At 25.7% G+C, this 23,606-nt stretch overlaps 2 protein-coding genes across 2 annotated transcripts; both read left to right on the forward strand.

Moving 5' to 3' along the window:
• Positions 1-18: 18 nt before the first annotated feature.
• Positions 19-17,842, forward strand: LOC112601919 (nucleoprotein TPR). The gene is made up of 37 exons (XM_025349805.1): positions 19-494; positions 567-759; positions 822-981; positions 1,125-1,299; positions 1,358-1,582; positions 1,959-2,104; positions 2,189-2,401; positions 2,473-2,553; positions 2,615-2,749; positions 2,832-2,894; positions 3,034-3,123; positions 3,212-3,493; positions 3,570-3,842; positions 3,908-4,091; positions 4,418-4,583; positions 5,181-5,451; positions 5,523-5,768; positions 5,829-5,995; positions 6,062-6,188; positions 6,302-6,478; positions 7,013-7,186; positions 7,265-7,432; positions 7,504-7,719; positions 9,615-9,813; positions 9,910-10,079; positions 10,237-10,335; positions 10,413-10,552; positions 10,926-11,091; positions 11,175-11,422; positions 11,489-11,696; positions 12,544-12,684; positions 13,043-13,187; positions 13,576-13,700; positions 13,763-13,856; positions 17,034-17,111; positions 17,280-17,348; positions 17,412-17,842. Exons 1-37 carry the CDS (start codon positions 347-349, stop codon positions 17,600-17,602), a joined length of 6,153 nt encoding a protein of 2,050 aa, XP_025205590.1. The 5' UTR covers positions 19-346; the 3' UTR covers positions 17,603-17,842.
• Positions 17,843-21,256: 3,414 nt separating this feature from the next.
• LOC112601689 (NHP2-like protein 1) lies at positions 21,257-22,632 on the forward strand. Its single transcript, XM_025349421.1, has 4 exons — positions 21,257-21,420; positions 22,046-22,181; positions 22,241-22,378; positions 22,443-22,632. Exons 2-4 carry the CDS (start codon positions 22,046-22,048, stop codon positions 22,565-22,567), a joined length of 399 nt encoding a protein of 132 aa, XP_025205206.1. The 5' UTR covers positions 21,257-21,420; the 3' UTR covers positions 22,568-22,632.
• Positions 22,633-23,606: the final 974 nt, after the last annotated feature.

The following is a 23,606-nucleotide window of genomic DNA, read 5'->3' on the forward strand; positions in this document are numbered from 1 at the left end:
CGATATTCACGTTTTCTTATAATCTTTTCCGTGATTGGCCGTTGTTGTTCTACCGTATTTTGTACAAATTGTAATCACTAATCAGTTTTCGATTTTTGTGGAGTATAAATCGACTTGTCAACGTATAACTGTGAACTGTTTACTATTTTTTAGTTTTTTCAATATGCTATAAACGTATCTTTGTGCATGGTGTATACATCGACATCCCTACCGCAGAACCGCGAAAGCAAACCTAGTCGTTAAACAATTTAAAGAATATTTTAAAATTGTATTCATGCATTATTGTTTGAAGTTGGCGGTACTTGATTAGCGTTCATAATACGTTTGGTTAGTTAAGAATCGATTCATGATGGTGAACGTAGCTAGTCTAGTGAACTCTATTTTGGCAGATGATGGCTACAACGGATTGTCCGATGATACCAAAAGCAAGTTTGAGCAGTATTTACGCAATCCTACTACAAGCCGCAATGAAATTGGGACAAATACTTCATGTGGTAAATATTTTAGGTTTATTCTTAGTTTAATTAAAAAGATAGTTTTAAGTTAACATCTGATTTGTGAACCAGAAACTAGAAATCAACCTGAAATTGATTTTGATTTGCTCAACAACAGTACTAGTATTCGAGAAGCTAAGTTTTTGGAGTTACAAAAAGAAATTGAGGCAGTTAATGAACAGTTTCAAAATACATTGAAACAAAAACATGATTTGATGTTACACAACGATTCACTTTTAAAAAATTTACATGAAGCAGAAATTAAGTAAGATATAATAAAAGTGCTCCTGAAAATTTTTTATTATTATTTCGGATATTGGTTTTTAGAGAAAGAATGACTAAAATGGATGACGGATTATTACAACTAAAAATTGATGCTTTAACTGAAAGTTTATTAAAATGCACGAATAAATTCTCAAATCTCCATTCTAAGTATCATAAAGAAATTAACGAATTAAAACCAGAATTAGATGGAAAAAAAGCAGAGGTAAAATAAACATATATTTTAGATTGTGTTATGTAGTTTGAAATTATTGATAATAATAACTTTGCAAAGATTCATTTTTAAAATTATAATATTTTTATGTTAGTTTATAAGATTATATGTAATTCATGATGTAAATGTTTAAGGTTTTGATGTTAAAAAATGATGTTAATTTATTACAAATAAAATCTAAAAATCAAGAAGATACTATAAATATAATGAAGCGTGAAATCGAAGATTTAAACCATATACATAAAAATGAAGTGGAACAAATTAAAAAAGAGTTGTCTAATAATCAATGTTTATTAAATCATTATAAGGGTAATATTTTTTAAAATAATGCCAAATATTTTTTACTTTGTTATTATTTATTTTTTAGAATGTTATGAAAATGAACTAGAACAAACAAAAAAACTAACAATTGATATATTAGAGAATAGAGATTATGTGAGTACATTGACATCATCTTTAAATGATCTTGAAAAAAAATTCTCAACAATTTCAAATGATCATCAACAATACAAAGTTGCCTCGGAGCATACAATATATATATTAAAAAACAAGTTAAATGCTTCAGAAGAAATTGTGAAGCAATTACTTCCTGGTAATTAATTTTTATTTATCATTAACTCAATTTTCTAAAATTAAAAATTTAAATAATAATTTGTTTTCTTGTATATTATTAAATCTATATCAACATTAATTTGCTTAATCTATTTTATAATTTAATAGAGAGCTATTTAAAAAATATTTTTTTTTTTCTATCATTCTATGAATAATAACTAAGACTAGGACATGATGTTTATGTATTAAAAGATAACTAGTGAATGATCTTTTAAGTGTATAAAAATATTTAATGCTACTTATGCGTCACTTGAATTCAGTTGATTAATGTCAGTTAAAAATCGCAAGATGTTTTGTAGTGTATTTTATAAAGTTTGTAATCTCTAAGTTAACAATATAGAATAATTATGTTTTAGTTGATCCAGATAATCCAAATTATCTTATACAGAAAGGAACTACAATAACTGATGTTTATGCTATCTATAAGGAGACTTGCTTAAATTTACAAGATACTACACTAGAACTTGAACACTGCAAAAGAAATTTCAATATTTTAGAAGAAGTAAAAATTCTAGTTTAAATTAAATTTTGTTTTTAATTCACTTTTTAATTGTACTAAATACAATGATTATAAAATGTGTTGTAGCAAATTAGAAATGCTGCACCTGAAGTTGATAAAATGGAAAAAGAATTAATTGAATCAAATGAAAAAGTTAAACAATTATGTGATACTATTTCAAGATTAGAGTTGAAATTGAAGGATGTAAGTACTCAATTGGAATTGTCTAATACTAAATGTGATCAGTTATCTAAAGATAATGAAAAACTTCATGGCATTGAAGAAGATTTGAGCAAACAAGTATGATTTAAATATTGATTTATTATTAATACTTTAATATTTTATCCTCATTTTGTTTTTAATTTTCTTAGGTATGTTTCTTATTACGAAATAACCAATGTCATACCCGTTTTGAAAATCGTAATGTTGGGAAGGATATGAGTCCCCAATCAGTATGTATTGCTAAACTATAGTTAATAATATATAGGGTTACAATAAATAATTTTTTTTTAGATTATTTCAAATAATTATGTAACATTTGCAAATATACAAGGATTACAAAACCAAAACAAGAAATTACTAGAAGTTCTTCGTTCTTTGTCTAAAGCTAATGACGAACGAGATATAAAATTAATAAAAGATTTAAAGGTAGAGGTACTTACTAATAATAATATTAATTAAAATAATTTGTGCACTTTTATGTAAGTTATTTATAAAATTTATGATTTAGGACAAAATTCAGGACTTAGAAGATAAATTAGAAACACAAGAACAATTGATCAACCAACAAAAGGTTAATAATAAACTATTTTATTTCTTTATAATACAATTTTTTTAATAGAATAAATTATTAAAATTAAAAATAGTAAAAAATTACTCTGATTTATTTAAATTCTTTGCAATTTAATTTAAATGTATTGTTTAATTTTCAGGAAAAAATATTGAAAATGCAATCGTCGGAATCAAATTCTAAATTAACTATACAACTGAATAATGAGGAACAAAAAAAAGTTCAAAGTCCTGTAAGTAAAAAAAAAAACATTTCTTAGAAACAATTATTAATAAATAATCCTTTTTTTAACTTAATAAAAAATATAAATTATTTCTTAGGCCAAAACAGCAGACAATGATGAAATATCTGTTAGATTAGAGGAAAATATAGAATATTTCTCTGTAGTTCGTGAACTTGATGCTGCCAAATTTACGATTAAACAACTTAACGAAAAACTTGAATCTAATAATGTTGCTCGTATGAGGTTGGACCAACATGTACAAGAGTTAAATCTTCAAATAAATGAGTTATTAGAAAAAATAAAAACCTCCAATATTAAACATTCTGAAAATTTAGAAAACATAAACAACTTACAGGAAAAAATTATATCTTTAGAAACAGTAAGCTACTTTTAATTTTTAACTATAATAATGGTTAAAACTATTTATAATTATTAACAATATTTGTAAATACTAGGAAAATCATGAAGTGAAAATTGAAATAGACAAAATAAAAAGTCAATGTAATGTTTTAAAAAAAGATAATGATAGTATGTATATTTCCAACATGAATTATTCCCGTGAATTGAGACAAAAAACAGAGTTACAAAAAGAATTTGAGAAAACTTTAACCTCTCAATTAGATTCACTAATCATTAATTGGAATTTAACATTAGCATATATTGCTGAAACTGATTATGATAAAGTTAAGTTCAAAGAAGAATATAAAAAATTGACAAAAACATTAAAGGTATTTTATTTTAAGAATGTTTAATATTTAATTCGTATATTTTATGTAAACTTAAAATATTAAAGGATGTTAGAGATACTTTACTTCTAAAATTGGAAGCCATAGATGACTCAAGTACATTCAAAGAAATGTCTCGATCTAGAACAAATTCATTCAGCTTATGTACGGATGAACGATCTAATTTCCAGAGTGTTGTTAATAAGCTTGAGCATGAAGTAAAAACTTTAAAATCAAAACTTAATGAAAGTGGTAATTATTGTATATTTATTTGTATATCCATAATTTGTAACTTTTCTATTTTAAATTAACTACTGTTCCCAACTCTTTAACTTCTTAATTCTTTTATTATATTAATCTATCTTTTTTTTATCTGCCTTGAAGATAATCTTGAAATTTACATTATATTCCTTTCTATTCTATTGCTACTATTATTTAATATTCTCATCTTATTATATGTCCTAATTATTGTAATTTTGTCCTTTAACAAAGCTTGTTATGGATTCTAATTCTATTGTATAGTTCTCAGTTAAACTTTCTTATTATATATCTGTAAATTGTTCCTCTTTTTTTTTTAGACCAATTGAAAAATCAGTTAAAATCTGAATTAAATGTGACCAAACAACTGTACAAATCTTTAGAGGAAAATTTAAAAAAAATGAGTGAGTATTCTTCACAATTAGAAAATGAACGTGAAATAAAAAAGAAAGAATACTTAGAAAAAGATCAACAATTAAGTCACGCGTAAGTTTCTTAATTATACATATTTACTTTTATATAAACTCCTTTACTTTAATAAATAAAATCACCAAGCTGAAGTTATCTTTTGAATATTATGTATAATCTACATTTTTAACTATTTATGAGAAATTAAGTTGAATTATTTGAATTATATTACTTTGCTATACTATTAAATTAATTACATTTAAAATCTGTGTATTCTATCATTCTATATACTTCACAGAAAATAAAAAACTTAATAATATAATACATTAAAGTTTGTTTCTATTCATTATATTTGAATTAAAAAAAATATTAAATGGTGTTAGATTAGTTATGTTTGGGATAAAATTAGATCTATGATTACTATTAGCACTGTTGGTTGTAAATTTTATTATTATGTTAATTTTTAAAATTAAACATTTTTTAAAGAATTTCTGAATGCAATCGTTGTTTAAATTAGTTATTTAAAATACTTTCTTTCTATACACCATTCATATTAATATTTGATAGTTAAAGTAATACCAGTCATTGCTTGATGTAATTAGACTGCGTACATAAGTATTATTTATAATTTTATTTTTTTTAATAAATTTAATGTTGTTTAACGTTTTATTATAGTATGCAAGAATTAAGCAAGTTTAACTTATCTCAAAATGATAACATCAATAAATTACAAACACAATTATTAGAGTATGAGATGAAACATAGTAAAATTTTAGAAGAATTGGAAACAGCAAAAGACCATAGTGATGAACTGTTAAAAAATATTTCAAAACAAAATAATACCATTTTGACACTTGAAGAAGAATTGAAAAAGTCTATTAATGATAAAGATAGATTGGAAAAAGGCCTTAACCATAAATTAGCACATTATAAATATAAATTAGAAGTTAGTAGTTGTAACGCATGATAATAAAATATTTCTAATTCATTCCATCATTGTTTTTTATTTATTTTCAGAGATTGGATGCATTAGAATTGTTGAATACAACTAAATCTGCAGAAATAGATCACTTAAAAAATCAAAAAATTGCCATGGAAAAGTCTATTGAAGAAATAAAAGAGATGCATAACTTACAATTAAAAAAATTAGATGATGAAATAAATTCTCTAAAAGAAACTATTAAACGTTGGCAATTTGAAAATGAACTATTATCAGAACAATTTAAAACAATAACTTTTGAACTTATGAACCAGGAACGATTGGTAATAAAATAAACCAAATTATACTTTAAATTAAACTAATTAAATATAATTTATTTATAGAATAACAGTAAAATATCAGATAAAGATGATAGTTTTGACAACACTTCTTTAGGCACAAAAAGTATTGATAAACAGTTTATGAAAATGGCCAATTTGATTAATATCTTAAAAGATGAAAAAAATTCAATCATTTTAGAGTTTAATGAAACAATTGCCGAATGCAATAAGTAATGCTCTTTTATTATTACTGCTTAATTATTATAAATTCTTATGTTTTATTAATAAAAATATAGATTGAAATCTGATTTGAATTACAAATCTAAAGTTATTGATGACATGCAAACCCAAATGAAAGAACTAAGAGAGTTGCATACATCTGGTTTAGTTATGAATAATGATCATACAAAAATTCTAGAGAAGGTATGTTTAAGTGTAATTAATATTTTATGTCATTTGTTTATTTAATAAACATATTAAATTATATTTTAATTAAAATATATTTTTGGTTTAATTTTCAATTTTTACATTTTTAGATAGAGCTGTGCAATCAAATAGAAGAAAAAAGTAAGATCTTAGAAGAAAAAAATTTATTATTATCCAACCAACTTAAAGAAGCACAAGAATTAAATGCAAAAAAAACTGCTGAGATTTGTGCTTTAAAAGATGACATGTCGGGAATGCAAAGTGAAATTGATCAAAAAACTTCAGAGGTACTAATCACTTTAAATGCATTTATATGTTTTATATATTTTTTTATGTTATAACTCAGAAATGGATATTTGTTAATATTTAGTGTGAGTAGATATTTTTTTTTAAAGTACTAACAGATTTGCAGAGATCTCAAACAGTTTCACATCATTGATTCTTAAAGAACTAAGATATTTTTTATTACTAGTTATGTTGTTAAAAAATAGACTTTGTTCACAGCAATTATTATTTGGCAGTAATTGAAATCAGTTTGCATGCTTTTTAAATATTTTGAATATACATATTTTATAAGTGTCTTGCATTGTCTAAAAATAGTATAATACTGAGAATGAATGAATCCTGATGCTAATAATACTTAAGCAATTGAACTTCATCTATCAATTTCCAGTGCTCAAATTTTTCAAAATCAACTGTTGAATTGCTTTTTTATTCTAAGAATTTGAACAATCCTTATCATTTTACCTAAAAAATATATAAATCTTAGTAAAACTATTTTTCTTTGAATGAATTAAAAAGTAGTTTTATTTTTTACTTAGGTCTTATCTGTAACTAAAAACTTGTCAAGGTGGAAAGAACGATCAAATGGTACTCATTCTGATGCAGAGTTTAAACAATTGTTAAATACTTTAGAACGAGAAAAAGGGAAAATGACTACTGCTCTTGATCAATTAAAATCTATGAAATCAGATAAATCATGTCTTGAAGAATTGGTAATTTGCTAAATAATTCACATGAAAAAAAAAAACATTTATTAATATCATGATAATAATTTTACTCTGTATGTTTAGTTAAAAAAATTAGAAACTGATCATTCAGAAGAAATAAATATTGCAAAACAAGAAATACTTAAATTAAAAACTAAAATTGTTTCAACTAATAAAGCTATGGAGACGTTTAAAAATATTATTAAATCCTACAGACAAAAGTTATCAGATGTTGCATCAGAAATAAATAAAGTAAATATTTAAAAGTTGTATTTATTTTATTTCGAGTTTTTGTACTTAAACATTTCCAATCAATTATTTAGGTAAAGGTATTGGCTAGACGTTATAAACACCAAAGCGAGGAATTAAATAATGCTCTAAGTACAGAAAGAAGCTCGTGGCAGACTAAATTTGATGAACTACAGCAAGGTGGAAGTAAAATATCTCTTGATCTCGAGGAACGACAAAAACTAATAGAACAAGGGAAGCAAGAACAAAAAGCTGAATATGAATCTATCATAAATGAACATAAAGCTAAAGTTAGTGTTTTAAGTCATAAGTTATTTAATAATTTATGTTAATTTATGTATTATACTAGAGGTGAATAAATTACAGTAACCATCTTATTTTTAAAATTAAAACTTACTAACATTATTATGAATTTTAATTTTTTGTATACATTTATAATAATTTATTAAGTTATATAAAATGTATTTATAAATATTTTGGATCTCGATATAATAATATTTATCTATGTAACTCACTAACATATTTATATCGTTCACATTTCTATTACATTTAATTATTTTTTTTAAGAAAAATAATGTATAATTATTAATTTAATAGATGTTTTGTATGAAGCAGAGATTGAAGATAAACAGGGTTAGGCTAGGTTGAATAGTACAGAGAAAAGATAAAAAATGTTTATTGTATTTATAGATTTATATAATGCGTATGAGTTCTGAGAGAGGTGTTGTGGTGAACCTTAAGAAAAATAATTATTAAGAATTTATGTGAAATGTATGAAGTTCGAGAAACGATTGATTTTATTTTAAAAGTTGGAGCAAACCTGCGTTTAGTGTTGAGCAGTTACTACTTCTCTTTAATAATTAATCTGGGTTATAAAAGTGCCATGGTTCATAATATTAATTTTTTCAAATGATTTAATGCAATTACCTGTAGTTTTAAAATTATATATTTTTGTAATTTGGCATCTATAATAATTTATCATTACCATCATGCTGTTGGTATCTATAAATAAATATGGTTTTAAATTATTAACTCACTTTTTATTTTCTCTTACACAGTTATAATTTATACAATCTGTTTAATTATTGTAATAATGATCACAGTAGATGGAAGGATAAATAAATGATCTTAATTGTTTTGATTAAAGAAACTATTTAGTAGTAGTACTTTATGACGTAAGTGGTAGTTGTTAATTAACTTGTAGGTCTCTGCATCATTTATGCTTTAAATTGCTATCAGTGTTAACTGGGATTGTGTAGGAAGTAAGGCTTAGGATGATGGGGTTTCAGTGTTAAAAGTGAAAGCGTTTGTATAGTGTTTTAGCCACAATTTTAAATTTCAGAACAAGGAGGTCCCTGGGGACAATATCATTTGATACATAAAGTGGAGATTAGTTACTGCTAGAAGTATTAGATCTTGCTTGGACTCGGTTTATTGAGACTTTGGTTGACCCTCGGAGCTAACATTTTGGGTTTCTAGATTTGAAGAGGAGAATTTTATTATGCAGCATGACATGTTTGAATGTGAGAAAAAGACAAAGTTGTCTATGGCGATTTTTAAGAATTAGACATTTGTTGGGTATGTGGGCAGTCAATGTAAGATCCAGGTATAAATCTAGGTAATTAAAATTTTGAGCAACTTGACTTAATTTTTGTATGGTTTTACTTTAATGTTCTAGAAAATGTACGGTGGCATAGTAGAAATAATTATTAATTATGATCCATTAAATGCAATAAACATATTATCTTATTTATTTATTTATTTTTAAAATATTTTTACAAATACAATAGAATATCAAACTAGTAATATATTTGATGTGCTGATAAACCATATACTATGACTACTGACGATTACATTTTAGTTATTGTGTTGAAAATCTTAGTAGAAGTTTATAAATGACTGAACGAGAAAATTGAGAATGAATGGATGTATTTAGAGTAAAATAAGGGTAATTTTATTTGATTTTGGTGGAAGACATTAAAGAATTGATAGCAAGAAGCGTGTAATAAAGAAAGATAATATAGTATGTGAATGCATGAAAGATAGGATATCATTCTTTATTGAGTTGCTACTGACTTATTCCTTGTAGTTAGTAGTACTAAATAGTTTTAATGTTTATTATTTTTAATTTGAGTCTTTAGCATTTATTAAAACAGATCCCATATTAATAGATATATTTTTATAGGTTCTAGAAGCTGAAGCTGGTTTAAATGCTGCAAGATCAGAGGTGAAAGATACAAAAGCTAAAAGTGAAGATAAAGAAATGCGTGCGAAACAACTTTTACAACATGTTAGAAGTAGGATTCAAAATCTTACTAGAGAACTTGATACTACTAAAAAACAACGTGATGGTTTAATAACCCGATTAGAACAAGCAGAAAGTGGTAAAAACCTTTCATTACATTATACATTTATAATATTTCTAAGTTATGTTGTATTTTAACATTCCATTTTAAATACTAATTTTATGTTAATTTTAGGTGGTCGAATCCAGGAATTTCAAGTTCAAATCTCTCGTATAGAAGCAGAAAATCGTAAATTAATTGCTGAAAAAGAACAGATTACTGCAGAAAAAGATCGCTTGTCTCATGATATACAAATGTTAAATCATAGAGTTACAGCTTTAATGAGACAATTTTCAAATCAACAGGTATATTATATATATTGTATTCTGTAATTAGTTAATTTTTAATTTATTTTAGCTTATGTAATTATTATTTTTATATTTTATAGTTTTGGTTTTTAAAAAAAATATTATTCATTCATTGAGTATTTTATACCTAGTTAATGGAATCTTTTTGATCTAGGTAAAACCATCTACTAGTACTGGCCCTGATAAACTTGCCGTTGAACCTCCTACAGCTAATATTAAACCCTTAGGGCCTGCAGTTAATAAACCACAAACTGTAAGTAATAATTACTTAATATTTTATTTTAAAATTAAATATTACCAATGCATTAAACTTGCATAAATTATTTTCAGGTACATCAGTCTGTTACAGTTAATCCATGGCGATCTGCAGCTGCAGAAACCCCATTGGCTAGTATTAAGCCTATGACAATGCAACCTAGAAGTGTAGTAGTACTGCCTACTAGTCAAACATCGTCCACGTCAAGTCAAAAGTATAATTTATTATTATTATTAAAGTTCTTTTTTAGAAAATGATCATAATTTATTATTTAATTAATTTATATTTATTTATTTATTTAATAGTTTCGCCTACGAAGGGCAAAAGTACAGTTAACATAAATATAAACATATTAATATTAAATTTAGAGAGTTCATACATAATTAATTATAATACATTTAAAACATGTTTTAATTTCACCTTATTATCTATAAAATGTCAACATTCTTTAATTTATTGCAAATATTTAACATACTTAATTTCACTTTCTTAGTTTTATGTTACATTTATCAGTAATTAAAAACTTATGTCATAGGTGTGAGTGTGTGACTTACACATAATATAAAAATAAAATTTCAATATTACAGTTCAATAAGTGGAACAAGTAGTAGTACAACTATTACTGTTCACCCACAACAACCTCAGTCTGTTGATATCAGTAGCAGTGGTGGTAATGCTTTAGATTCTTCAGAAGCTAATAGCACAGCACAAAGCCGTCATTTAACAAGCAGTACTTTAGTACAACATGTTGAAGTATGTTGCTTATTTAATAAAATATGATACAATAACTCATACATATGTATATATTTTACATTTGATAATTTTGAATAATTTAGGGGTCTGAATCAACACCAACAGTTTCTGATTCTAACGAAACAACTGCTGCTACTCCCCCTTCAATCTTACCGCTGCAACAATTAATAGGAAGTGCAGCAGCTCCAAGTGTTACTGCAGCACAAGCAAGTCCAGCCATCAGTATAGCTTTAGTAGTACCACAAGGCAGGGAACAGGTGCAAACAACTGTGTCACAACCAACTACAGTATCTGTATCAACAGTATCTCCTTCACAAAGTCAAATAGACAGGTGAAAGATATTTTATAATTATAAAGATGTATATTGAATTTAATTTAATGTAATAATATATTTTAGATACAGTGTGCAAAATGAAAATGGTCAAGCAATGGAAAGTAGTAACAGTAATATTGCTAGTTCTTCAGCCCCGGGTCCTTCAACAGAATCAGAACCATCTGTTGTTACTGCTTGTACTAGTGGACCTAGCTGTTCCTCTCTAGACACTACAACACACTCTAACAGTACTCAAAGGAAACGAAAAGCTGATCTCCTTGTTACTTCTTATGTAAATATTAATTAATAAACTTTCATACTTCTAGGAAATCAATAACTACTTTTTAAAATCTGTTATATGTTAATATTTAATTGAGTATTACAAATTAATTTGGACTTAAAAAAATAAAAATATAATTTTATAGGAATAAATGTTAGGATTATTCTATAACACTGAATGACAATTAAATTTATTTATGTGAAGTAAAGCATTTTATACTGATTGAATATTTTTACTTGTTGATTTATTGCCTAACATATATTATACAGTTGTTATGATTCAACACTTGATTTATATCTCTCCATGGATATGAATACTTTTAATTAGTCCAATTAGCCCAATAATATATATTTATTCAATTAATACTTGTTAAGGTTTAAGTTTAATTTTTGAAACATCGAGTACTATTACAATCAAATTCTGAGTTTATTATCTATTATCTAAGACTATGTTTTTATGGTTTTACTTCCTGCTTCTAAGTTTTTGATATCATTATCTGACCAATTATTGTATTAGACTTTTTTGTATTTTATATTATCAACAAGAGTGATGGTTATTGTCATAATAGTTATACTAAGTAGGATTGTAATGGTCACAATAGTATGATTTTTTAGGTAATCCATTTATTTTTGGTTGATTTTGAGTTTGATTTTTTCTCTTAGAGACTTGGTGTACAATTAATTGTTTTATTAAAATAGTATAATAAGTACTATACTCTACTTAGCCTGTTTGTGTCGTTAATTGCCTAATTAATTTTGACACCATACCTTTTTGTATGTGGGTTCTATATATTTAATATTATATAAATTTAACTTAGTACAATGCACTGCTATACTATACAATTTATTTTTTATTTTAGATGAAGAGATCAAAGTCTTTTATGCCTAGAGAAGAAAATCGTAGAGAAATGGAATATGAAGCACCAACATCCTCTCAAAGAGATTCAGAAGTTAGCAATTCATATATTGGCCCAGAGAGTAATCCACAAGATAATAATAAAGTATGCGCACTTCTTATTTTTTGATAATGTATTAGTTTCTTATAATAATATTAACTAAAAAAAAAAAAAAACAATCTTAAATTGATGAAAGATGGATTTTATTTTATTGATTATTTTTATATAAATGAAAATAGTAAGAGTCTATTTATAAAATATATACAAACATTTATTTTTCAGCAAGTTAATTTATAATTACAATTTATATATCATACACTTTTTAAAATAAAACTTTCAAATTTCATAATTTATTTATGAAAAAATTGCTATGTTATTTAACACATAAAACATTTGATTTTTGGGTCTTTTAATATAACCTAGAATTGAACATTAATTATTTACATTATTATTCATGTTGTAGGAAGTTGAGGCAAGCACAGATATGGAAGTTACAAGTGAGGCAACCCATGATAACAATGAGGTTGATTTAACAAGTCAAGAATGTACTGCTGACACAAATAATATGAATGAAACAAATGATATTCAAAATGAAGAAACAGAACAAAGTACCTTTTTAATTTTATTAAGTATTTATAGTGTCTATTCTATAAAAATCTAACTTAGTATTTTTACTTATATTGATGGTTAGATTTATAGATTATTTTATTATATTCTTTGTTTTCCAAATCTTTTAAGCTTTTTACTGTTTCATAGAGTTCCAAATTATTTTTATTATACCTGCTCATTCTTCTAATTATAAAGCAACAATTTGTTAAAAAAATTGTGCATTACATTTTTATTTCCATTTACCTAGTTAAATTTATTTCTGTAATTTATTATTAATGTAATTACTATTATATATTTATTTATTATTTTATTTATCTATAATCAATAATGTATTGTACTATATTAGATTTATCGCCTATAAAATAAATATGGTATTTTATTTTTTAGTTACAGGAGAAAATACACCAGAACATTCATCAAATGCTGAAGCCACTGCTATGGCTATTATTGAAGAAGACTCCCCAGAAATTATTCATTTTCAAGAATTTCAAAACACGCCTGTTTCTTCAGCGGTAATAATTTGTTATTTTTAAATAGTTTAATTTTTTTCTGATTAATAATAATTATTTCATAGAGTTGCGAAGAGACTAAGACTACTAATAATGTAACATCGGATGCAGAATCAAGACAGCATGAAAGTGATTCAACTCCAATTGAACCTCAAGCTGGTATGTTAAATGTATTTGTAACATTATTTATCTGTAATGTTGATAATTTATTATTTCAATAGTTGTATACTATAGATGAAAATGAACATTTATATACTATATACTATTTACACAATTTAGGTCATAGCATGTAAGTCACTAATATAGATTAAGTCTATAAAGCAAATTGTGCTGAATACAACTGCTGCCGTATATTTAAAGATTGTAGGTAGAAAGACGTACGAGTGTCACTTGGACCTCAAATAGTGTTTTAGTGTAATGTGTTTCTGACCATAACAACTGGGTACAACCGTGTTGTAATTTTCTTTGCCATTGTTTTACATTTGGCTTTTGAGGTTTGTTCTAAGCTGCATACCATTGAGTCATTAATGACATCTTTTCTGAATGGACTGAATCAGGCTAGAATATACAAACCATTTAGTCATTTAAGTCTAAAAGGGAATAGAAGTATAAGTGATAAATGCATGCCACCATACCTCATTATAAGTTAACAATTTCGGTCAAATAAATTTTTTAATGAGGTCATTAACTTAAAGTTTAAGGGAATAAGCTGTTATAGGATTTAGTGTATTACTCATAACCAGGGCTCGAGACTTCTAGCACTAAAAAACTATGAAATATGCGCTATAATATGACTTAAAAAATGGTAAAATATGCACTATAATATGCTCAATAAAAAAATTATTTTGTTTAATTCTAATTCTAAAAATATTTATTTATAATCTATAATTCTAAAAAAAATCGATTGTTCTTTTTATCGACCATTGTTGTACATGTATAATTTCTTTATTCTGTAAACATAATAATTAGATAAATTTAATAAATCAGTAAGTAAGTAAATATTATAAATTATAAATTTTAGTTTATACCTTGAAAATTGCATTGTATAATTATATGTTTGTGAATATTTTCAAATTTGAACGATCTCCTATTATTGGTCAGAAATGTTTTGTACGTTGAAAATGTACGTTCTACGTCGACCGATGTGATAGTGGCGAACTTTAAGTATGGAACATCACTACTAGAAATATCATCTGGTAACCCATCTAATTCTCCGATATCTCTTATACCCAATAAAATGCTGGACATTTTTTTCAAAAGTAATAGACCATTATTTTTTTCTAAAACACATTTTAATTTTGACTGTATTTTCAATCCTATTGGACCTCGTAGAGTTTCAAATGATTTTTCCACATCGTTAATAATTTCAATATAGTCAGACAATAACAACCCTTGTGTTTGTAATTTTTTTAAAGATGTAGTAAGAGATAAAAAATTTGATTTTATGAAAATAAGATCTGCGTCTATTCCGTTTTTATTGATATATTTTTTTGCTACTTTGATGCTGACTGCATCGTCATTGTCGAGTAATTCAAAAATAGAACGAATTGTGCTCAAATTATCACAGTAATAATTCGCTGCATTGATCCACGTACCCCAACGGGTAATTACAGGCTCTGGAGGTAGACTTATTTCAGGGACTTTGGATTTAAAAATTTGAACGCGACTCGGAGCTTTTCTGAAAGTTTTTTTAACGCTAGCTATGAGCTTATCGACTGATTTAAATTGACCTCTTATTTCTTCTGCCACTCGATGTAAACCATGAGCAGCACACGTAACATGGATCATTTTAGAGTATAGGGCTTTAAGCATTTCACCTGATTTTACCATGTATGGCGCTGCGTCTGATAAAAATAGTAACACGTTATCACGCTGAATACCCATTAACTGTATAGAATCATCGAAAAGTTTACTTATTGTTGAGAAGTTGGTTTTTTCTAGTTCTTTACAGTTTACTAAAAATTGTTTCCCTGGTTTATCTAGTTCCAAAGTTCCCACTACAACATTCGCTATGTAACGTCCCTCAATGTCTGTTGTCTCGTCAATGCTAACCCATACTTTTTTATTTAAAATTTCCGATTTTATTTTTTCAACTGTTTCATCGTATAAATCATCGACATAGCCTTGCCTTAAAGTAGCTTCCGTTGGAATTTCTTTTCCCATATAAGTTTCCAAGAAATTACGAAATGTATTGTTTGAAAGTTTATTTAAAGGTATATTAGCAGATAATAGAGCATGACATAAATCTTTGTTGAAAGATGATTTTTTACTTGAATTCATAAGAAGTTGTTGTGTTTTTTCTGTTTTTTCCTGTCGGCGTTTAATTGTTTTGGTATGTTTTTCCGTTTTCAGATGCTGTGTTACGTTGAATCTTTTTTCACAGTTAACTTTAATTTCGCAGTATTTACAAAAAAGCATTGACGAATCATATGAAAACGTATCCGCACCAAATTCACGTACATAGCTTCTTAAACGTTGACCTAACGATATTTTTTCTTTAGGCATAATTTAAAAACGTATATAAAAATCAAACAGCAGTCAATGAAAGAATATAGTACAAGTTAAAATAACACGCACGGTTACACGCAAACGGTCACAATCACTATTCGACGTACCAAGACTTACTAAATACTAAATGTACGATAACTAATAAGGACTTTACAGAATACACTACGTCTTTAAGAAACAATTAAGATACGAAATACAATAATTTATTGTATTTTGTATCATATCGTATAATGTTTATTGTCAATAAACATTATATCTCCTATATTACTGGAATATTTTTATATTTTATCTATAATAGGTTATAGGCAGCGTGGACGCGTGGTGCCGATAAACTTACATTAGGTGAACCTATTTGCTGTGTAAAGCCGCGTTTACATTATAAAAGCGAACAAACGAACAAAATAGTTTTCAGACCGAATTGGCGTCCACACTAAATAGTCCTAATGTAAACGCGGCTTTATACATTTTTACATTTACTTTTGTAAAATAGGAATTTAATAAAGCGACACTTACCGTTGACTAGGTACAAACATCAAAACAACTTAATTTTTTTCAGATTAACAAATTATAGGCAAAAATAGCATGATACTTATAAAAATAGCAAAAATAATGCAAAAACACTTAAATATGCAAAAATATGCACTAAAAACTTTTAAAGCTGCGTTCATTTTAGTATGAAACGAATTTGTAGCTTACTCTGCTATATTTTAATGTACTATAAATAAATATGCAAATGCTAGAAGTCTCGAGCCCTGCTCATAACCAATGATACAACACAATTTTATTATTAATTAACATACTAAATCTTGTTGATTTTTTTTTATGAAGGACCCTCAAGCGATGCCTTGGATACAGTTGGAGTTTCTCAATCAACTGAAACTGCTGAAACAGACACACTTGATTTAGGTAATTTTTAGCTTTTATGTTTATTTTATTTGATTAAAAATTGATAAACTTTTTTTAATAACCTTATAATTGTTTGTATTAATTATGAACCATAATGTATTATTTTGCATTTAATTTCTAAAAAATATGTATTTATAAATTAAAAATAATAATAAATTCATTATTTAGAACAAGAAACAGTTGAAATTTTATCATCTGAAAATGAAGAAGAAACTGTTGAAATTAAATCAATTCATGGTACTAAAATCTAAATCTATACTTTATAAGAAAATTGACTTCATTATTTATTTCATTGATTAGATATTGAAGAAACTCAGAATGATGATAATCCTGACCAAGATCAAGATCAGGAAATAATTTCAGTCACCTCTTCTCCCAGCAAAGATAATGAAGCTGTCTGCGAGGAATCTCCTGTGGCTGGACCGAGTGGTATAACTAGTGATTCATCGGCAAATGAACGCAAGCCTATAACATGGAATGAATCACCTTGAAAAACTAAAAACATTTATTAAAAGTTATACAAGATATTTATTAGCTTGTTATACAATTAATGATATGCATATTAACGAATTTTGTAACTATTTTTTTTATAGTCCTTTTTGTATTAAGTACTGATGAAATATGAATGTTTCTCAAATTTAATTAAATATTTTGATTAAAATATATTATACATTGTATTTTATTTGCACTATATTATTATCTCTGTCTTGTCTACTTTAAGTATTCCTAGGTGGTTAAGATAAAATATGTAATATTTATTAATTATAATAAACACATTGTTTTTACATAATTTTTAACTATGATTACAGTCAGTGTTAATTCCAGACAAATTCTTAGGGAGGGGGGCTCATTATTTTTTCATTTGTGAACGTTGGTAGATTTTGGCATTATGAATTATACCTATTATTAGTTATTACAATTTACAATTTAGACATTTTGCAAAAGTTATTAGATAGTACCTATACTGACAGTACAGTATAAAAACATCGAACAAAATAAATTGCATTTTATTGAACACCATTAGGCGAGGTAATGGTAACGAGTAATGAGTATTGTGCATTTGTGCATTTAATAAGTAGGTACATTTGGTTGAAAGTTGTATTTGTTAGAAGGTGCCAAAGAAATTTCAGGAGAGGAGCATTTGACCTCTAAAGTATTCAAGTATACCTGGTTTCAACACTGATTACAATCACGACTAAAGAAGCTATAATAGTTTCTTTACTATATCATAAAATATTTCTTGATTATACTCTGTTCAAGTTATGAAATACAGTCTATGACTGATCAGTGCACAGAGACTTTACTAAACTACATAGTTGGCGTATAAATGGTTGACTCTATAATAAGGAAAACTGATTGCCACCAACTGTATTTTTTAACTTAAATAAACTATATGCATATTTATTCTACAATTTACTTCATTGTCTAAAAATATCTGTAATTTATATAGAATTACTAGATTACATTTAAATATCATAAAATCATAATCTGTGAGGGTTAAAAAATGCATATTGAAATTTGTTTCATAATTATTTTATTTAATAATCAATATTTCTTTGACTTCAAAAAATTATATATTTTAAGTTCTTAATTTAGGTAAATTTATATATTAAATAAAATAATAGAATACAAAAGTTAGTTTACTTAATTACACAAGCAACATGTTGATATTTAATTGATAGTAAATTCATCCAACATCTAATAGTTGCTTCTGTGTATCTGTTGCAATTAACTTCGCTAATTTTTTTTTTTCAACTCCTCTAAGGTTGATAGTAAATACTAAATATTAATAATGATGATACATACATGTTTACAATACATTTAAATGTAGATAATAAAGTGACCATATTTGTAGACATTTTATAGCAGAAAAAATTGAAAACTCTTACAGTAAAGAGAATATATTCTTTCTATAATATACAATTATTAATACTAATATTTTCAAAATTAATCATTTACTTAAATAAAAAGGATGTGCTCTCATAAAAATAATTAAGGTTCAAATCTACCAAATTCACGTTAACTAAAATCCATTCTACATAATAAAATATAACCATGGGCAAGTTTGTAAATCTTTCTATTAGGGAAACCTATACATGTGTATCTCTAAAAGGAGGAACTAAATCTAAGAGGCATTAGCTAGTTGTAAATTTTATACTTCAATATACCTTGTCTGTTGGTGACTACATAATTTTAAAATAAATTGACCGATTGGGCTTATTTTTTGTTAGTATTTTTGTAATGGTCCAAATAAGGTTTTTAAGGAAAGAAAAATTGGAAAACTTGTCGGGAAAATTGAAAAATTCAGGTATGTGAAATTTTCAATTTGTATGATGACTTAGAATAGTATTAGTTATTATATAGTTGTTACTAGTAATAGTCTAAATAATCGATAGAAATAAAATTGTCCATAAATCATAATATCATTTTTGTAATTTTTTATCCTAACTTTAACCTGGCAAATTAATAACTATTATACATAATTAAAAATATTAAAATTATACCGTACAGTTTATTATATGTATATATTTTATAATACATAAAGTATATGCAAACATATTTTCATACTTATAAATAAAAATTACGATGGGAAATTTTGTTTAGATTAGGAAAACTCTGTTTAAGCACAATAGTCAATAAAGCATTAATGTACACCATATACTGAGGCGGATCATAATTATTTTGATAGGAGGATAATATAAATTGTATAATTTGAATTATAATTAATAATAATAACGTACATACCTACCTACCTACTATAATTTTTAAACAATAATGTTATAATGTTATGCTGATTACATAACATCACATACCAAAATAATAATTTATATTATTTATAATATTATACTTATACAGTAAGTTATTATAAATGTAGTCATTAATAAGTAAAATTGTTTATAGGTTCTTATACTTTATAGCCTTGTAGGTCGAATTGAAGTATCCGTATGGGTATGTTTTTTAGCAAACATGTACTTTTTCTGGTTTTACTTGAATTTCTTTATTTATATATAATATTGCTTAGCCGTTAAGTCTTTCCTGGTCCATTGTCGATCGTTGGTAAGTTTTAATCTTTTTTATAGAACTAAATGACCTTTGAGTACTTATTGTTGCGATAGGTATGACACTAAGAATTTTTAAGTAATTTAATGTTAGGGAACATAGGTGCATATAATCATATTTAAAAGTTTCAATTGAAGAATCAACTTTTTCTAATTAATTTTTTTTATTGAAATAGTGTCAGTAGACACCTCTTTCAATCAAGCTTACTTGTCAATACCTTATAGTTATTTTAAATTTCTTATTGTATTAATAATATAATAATGTTTACAGATTTTAATTATTCTTTATAAAATAATAATAAAAAAAAAATATACAACTTAAAAAAAAGTATTGTTGTCAAATCTCATCTATAAAGTTATTTATAATATTTACACAAAAAATATATTATATTATAATAAAAATTTAATTTTTCTAAAAAAATGTAGCCCCCCAATTTAGATTTTTAAATCCTTATGTTAATACTTGTCAAATCTTATAAAGACCTAACTAACAATTCTATTTCCTAATAGACATTATATTGGCTACTTGTAGGTACAATTTAAAACTGCACAGTCCATTGTACAGTCGTTTTTCGTAGTTATGAATTGTAGTTATGATTAACTATTAAGTATGTATTAAAAATAGTTTTTATAATAAACATGAACATTATAATTTAAATAATCTATAATATTCTGTATTACATTTAATTATTTAGTTCAACAAAAATAAAAATTGTATGTAGTATGATACAAATGTATAAGATAATTATTAAAAATATTAAATAAATATAATAACGATAAGTTAAGCTATTCATACTCAGTCTCAAATATTCAATCATACATATTAGTTATTAATTAATGAATTTATTACATTATTTACATCATAATTTTGTAATGAATATTGCAGAATTGCAGAATGTGAAATTTCAACATAGATAGGTAATAAATATTAACGAGAACGTCGAGAACACAGAATGGAGGTAAATATTTCTTGGCATAAATGATGAATTTTATTTTACTCCATGATTGCTCAAAGTGTTTCATTCTCATTCAAATTATTGGCATACCATAATATACCATGATGTTTAGCCATCGTCGGCATGCAGTAAACAACATTACCTTGTAGACATTTAACCTAACCTAATATACGTTAACATTACTCGTTTTGTTAGCGCGATATTCGTAATTGTAAACATTATTTGCCGTTTCAATAATATTGACGTCCGATTCGATTCCTGACATTATTAATCTCCGAACTCAATTTTTTCAAAGTAAGTACATATTCAAACCCTGCTTTCCCACATTTAATGTTCGACATCAAGATTAACTTCGATCAATTGGTAAAATTTCGACTTTCATGTGCGAACGAAACGCACGTGTTGTTAGTTATACAACATTACTGGTTTAGTTGCTTGTTTTTATGTCGGAGCGTCTGTTGTGGCGACAACCGTCCGTCCACAGTGTCCAAATTTCGTTGCCTCGAGCGCCTGACTCGTTCCAATCACATGATTCACGCAGTATGAGACGGGCGTGTTCTGGTAGTTTTTGTGTGTTTGATGTCGATTAAAACGGTTAAAAGTTAATTGAAAACTCTATTTCTGTTAATATGAGGTTCTTCTAGAGACGCTTTGCTCAGTTTTCACCTTTCTTAACAAAGTAGATGGTTTTTATTTTATGTATTATAAAATACCAGCATAGTATAATCTGAGATTGGAACTTTTTTATTATTTGTTTGTTTAAACAAATATAAAATGGAATTGTATTACTAAGTTTTTGAGTCTTTGTTCAGAATCAAAATTAATATGCTCAATATTTCTGCAAATTTTAATTTCAACTGTCACAAGTTAGTGTTGTATTAAACTTTTGAATAATATAATATTTGTATTACATTTAAAGATGGACGACCAAAGCATCACATTAGATGTTAACCCTAAAGCATATCCTTTGGCTGACCAGCAGATGACCACAAAAATTTTAAACTTGGTTCAACAAGCAATGAACTATAAACAACTACGTAAAGGAGCAAATGAAGGTTAATATTGTAATAAGTATTTTTAATTGATAATATACTAACAGTGTTATAAATTTCAGCCACTAAAACTTTAAATAGAGGTATTTCTGAATTCATAGTTTGTGCAGCAGATGCAGAACCTTTAGAAATTTTGCTACACTTGCCTTTGTTATGCGAGGACAAAAATGTGCCATATGTTTTTATCAGATCAAAACAAGGTTAGTATTTTAAATTAATCATTTGTAAGCATTTATTGAATTCACATGTATTTTAACTTTACAGCATTAGGCCGAGCTTGTGGTGTTTCAAGACCAGTCATAGCGTGTTCCATTACCACTGATGAAGGTTCACAATTACGGCCTCAAATACAACAAGTTCAGACTGAAATTGAGAGACTATTGGTTTAATTTTGTACATATTTTAACATTTATCATACTGAATTGGAAATAATAATAATACTACATCATTCAAATGTTTAAAATATATTATTATTTTGTGATTATTATGTTTAATAATATGATTTATTAATTATATACATTTTCTTATAATAGATATCGATAAAATTTTATCATACACAAAGTGGTTTTACAGGAATGAAATTAATTATCAATGGAATGGTACATTATGAAATTAAAATTCCTATTCTAATTAATATGTGTTATACACATGTTAAATACATTATTTAGATCACATTTGTATGTTAAAATTAATGTTTTTTAAATTTATGAGATAAATAAATACCATAATTGACTTAAAGTTACAATTATTTTTCATTTGTTCATAGAAAATAAATTAACCAATTGACTTTAAATATTAATGTCATAATTTAGTAGTTTTGTTTAATGGAAATTCCCACTACAAATGAAAAAAAATTGTGGGTACTAGGGTACTATATTTAAATAGGGACAAAAACACCTGAAAGACAATTTATTTTATAGCTAGAAGACTTAGATTCTGCTTATCTCCACTTAACACCTCGCTTTTGAAATAGATTTAATTTAAGGTATTACTTAGTGAAGTGCCAATAAACTGATTTATACTTAAATTCAGCATATACGCTTTCTAGGCAAATTATAGATAAATATGGAGACAATTATAGTGATACAATTACAACCACTGGTATTTTTATTGTCTAGCAGGTGAAAAGATACTCTTTTATTGTTGAAGCTGAATTCTAATCTTTTCAAAGAATAAAAATAGTATGTATTATTATTAATTGTAATTTGTAATGTAATATCATAATACATTTTAATGGAATGACATCTTACAAAGTATTATGTTCAGTATTTAAAAGAACTGAAATTTATTAAAAAAAATTTAATCACTTATAACCTTTAATTTTTATTAAATACTTTAAATATTAGAAAATTAAGTAACATTAACATTTGTGAGAATTAACATTATTTTATAACCTAATGACTTGTATTTTAAATTAAAAAATGGCTA

Source organism: Melanaphis sacchari, unplaced genomic scaffold (assembly GCF_002803265.2).
Source record: "Melanaphis sacchari strain LSU unplaced genomic scaffold, SCAv2.0 Contig7_pilon_pilon, whole genome shotgun sequence".
NCBI lineage: Eukaryota > Metazoa > Arthropoda > Insecta > Hemiptera > Aphididae > Melanaphis > Melanaphis sacchari.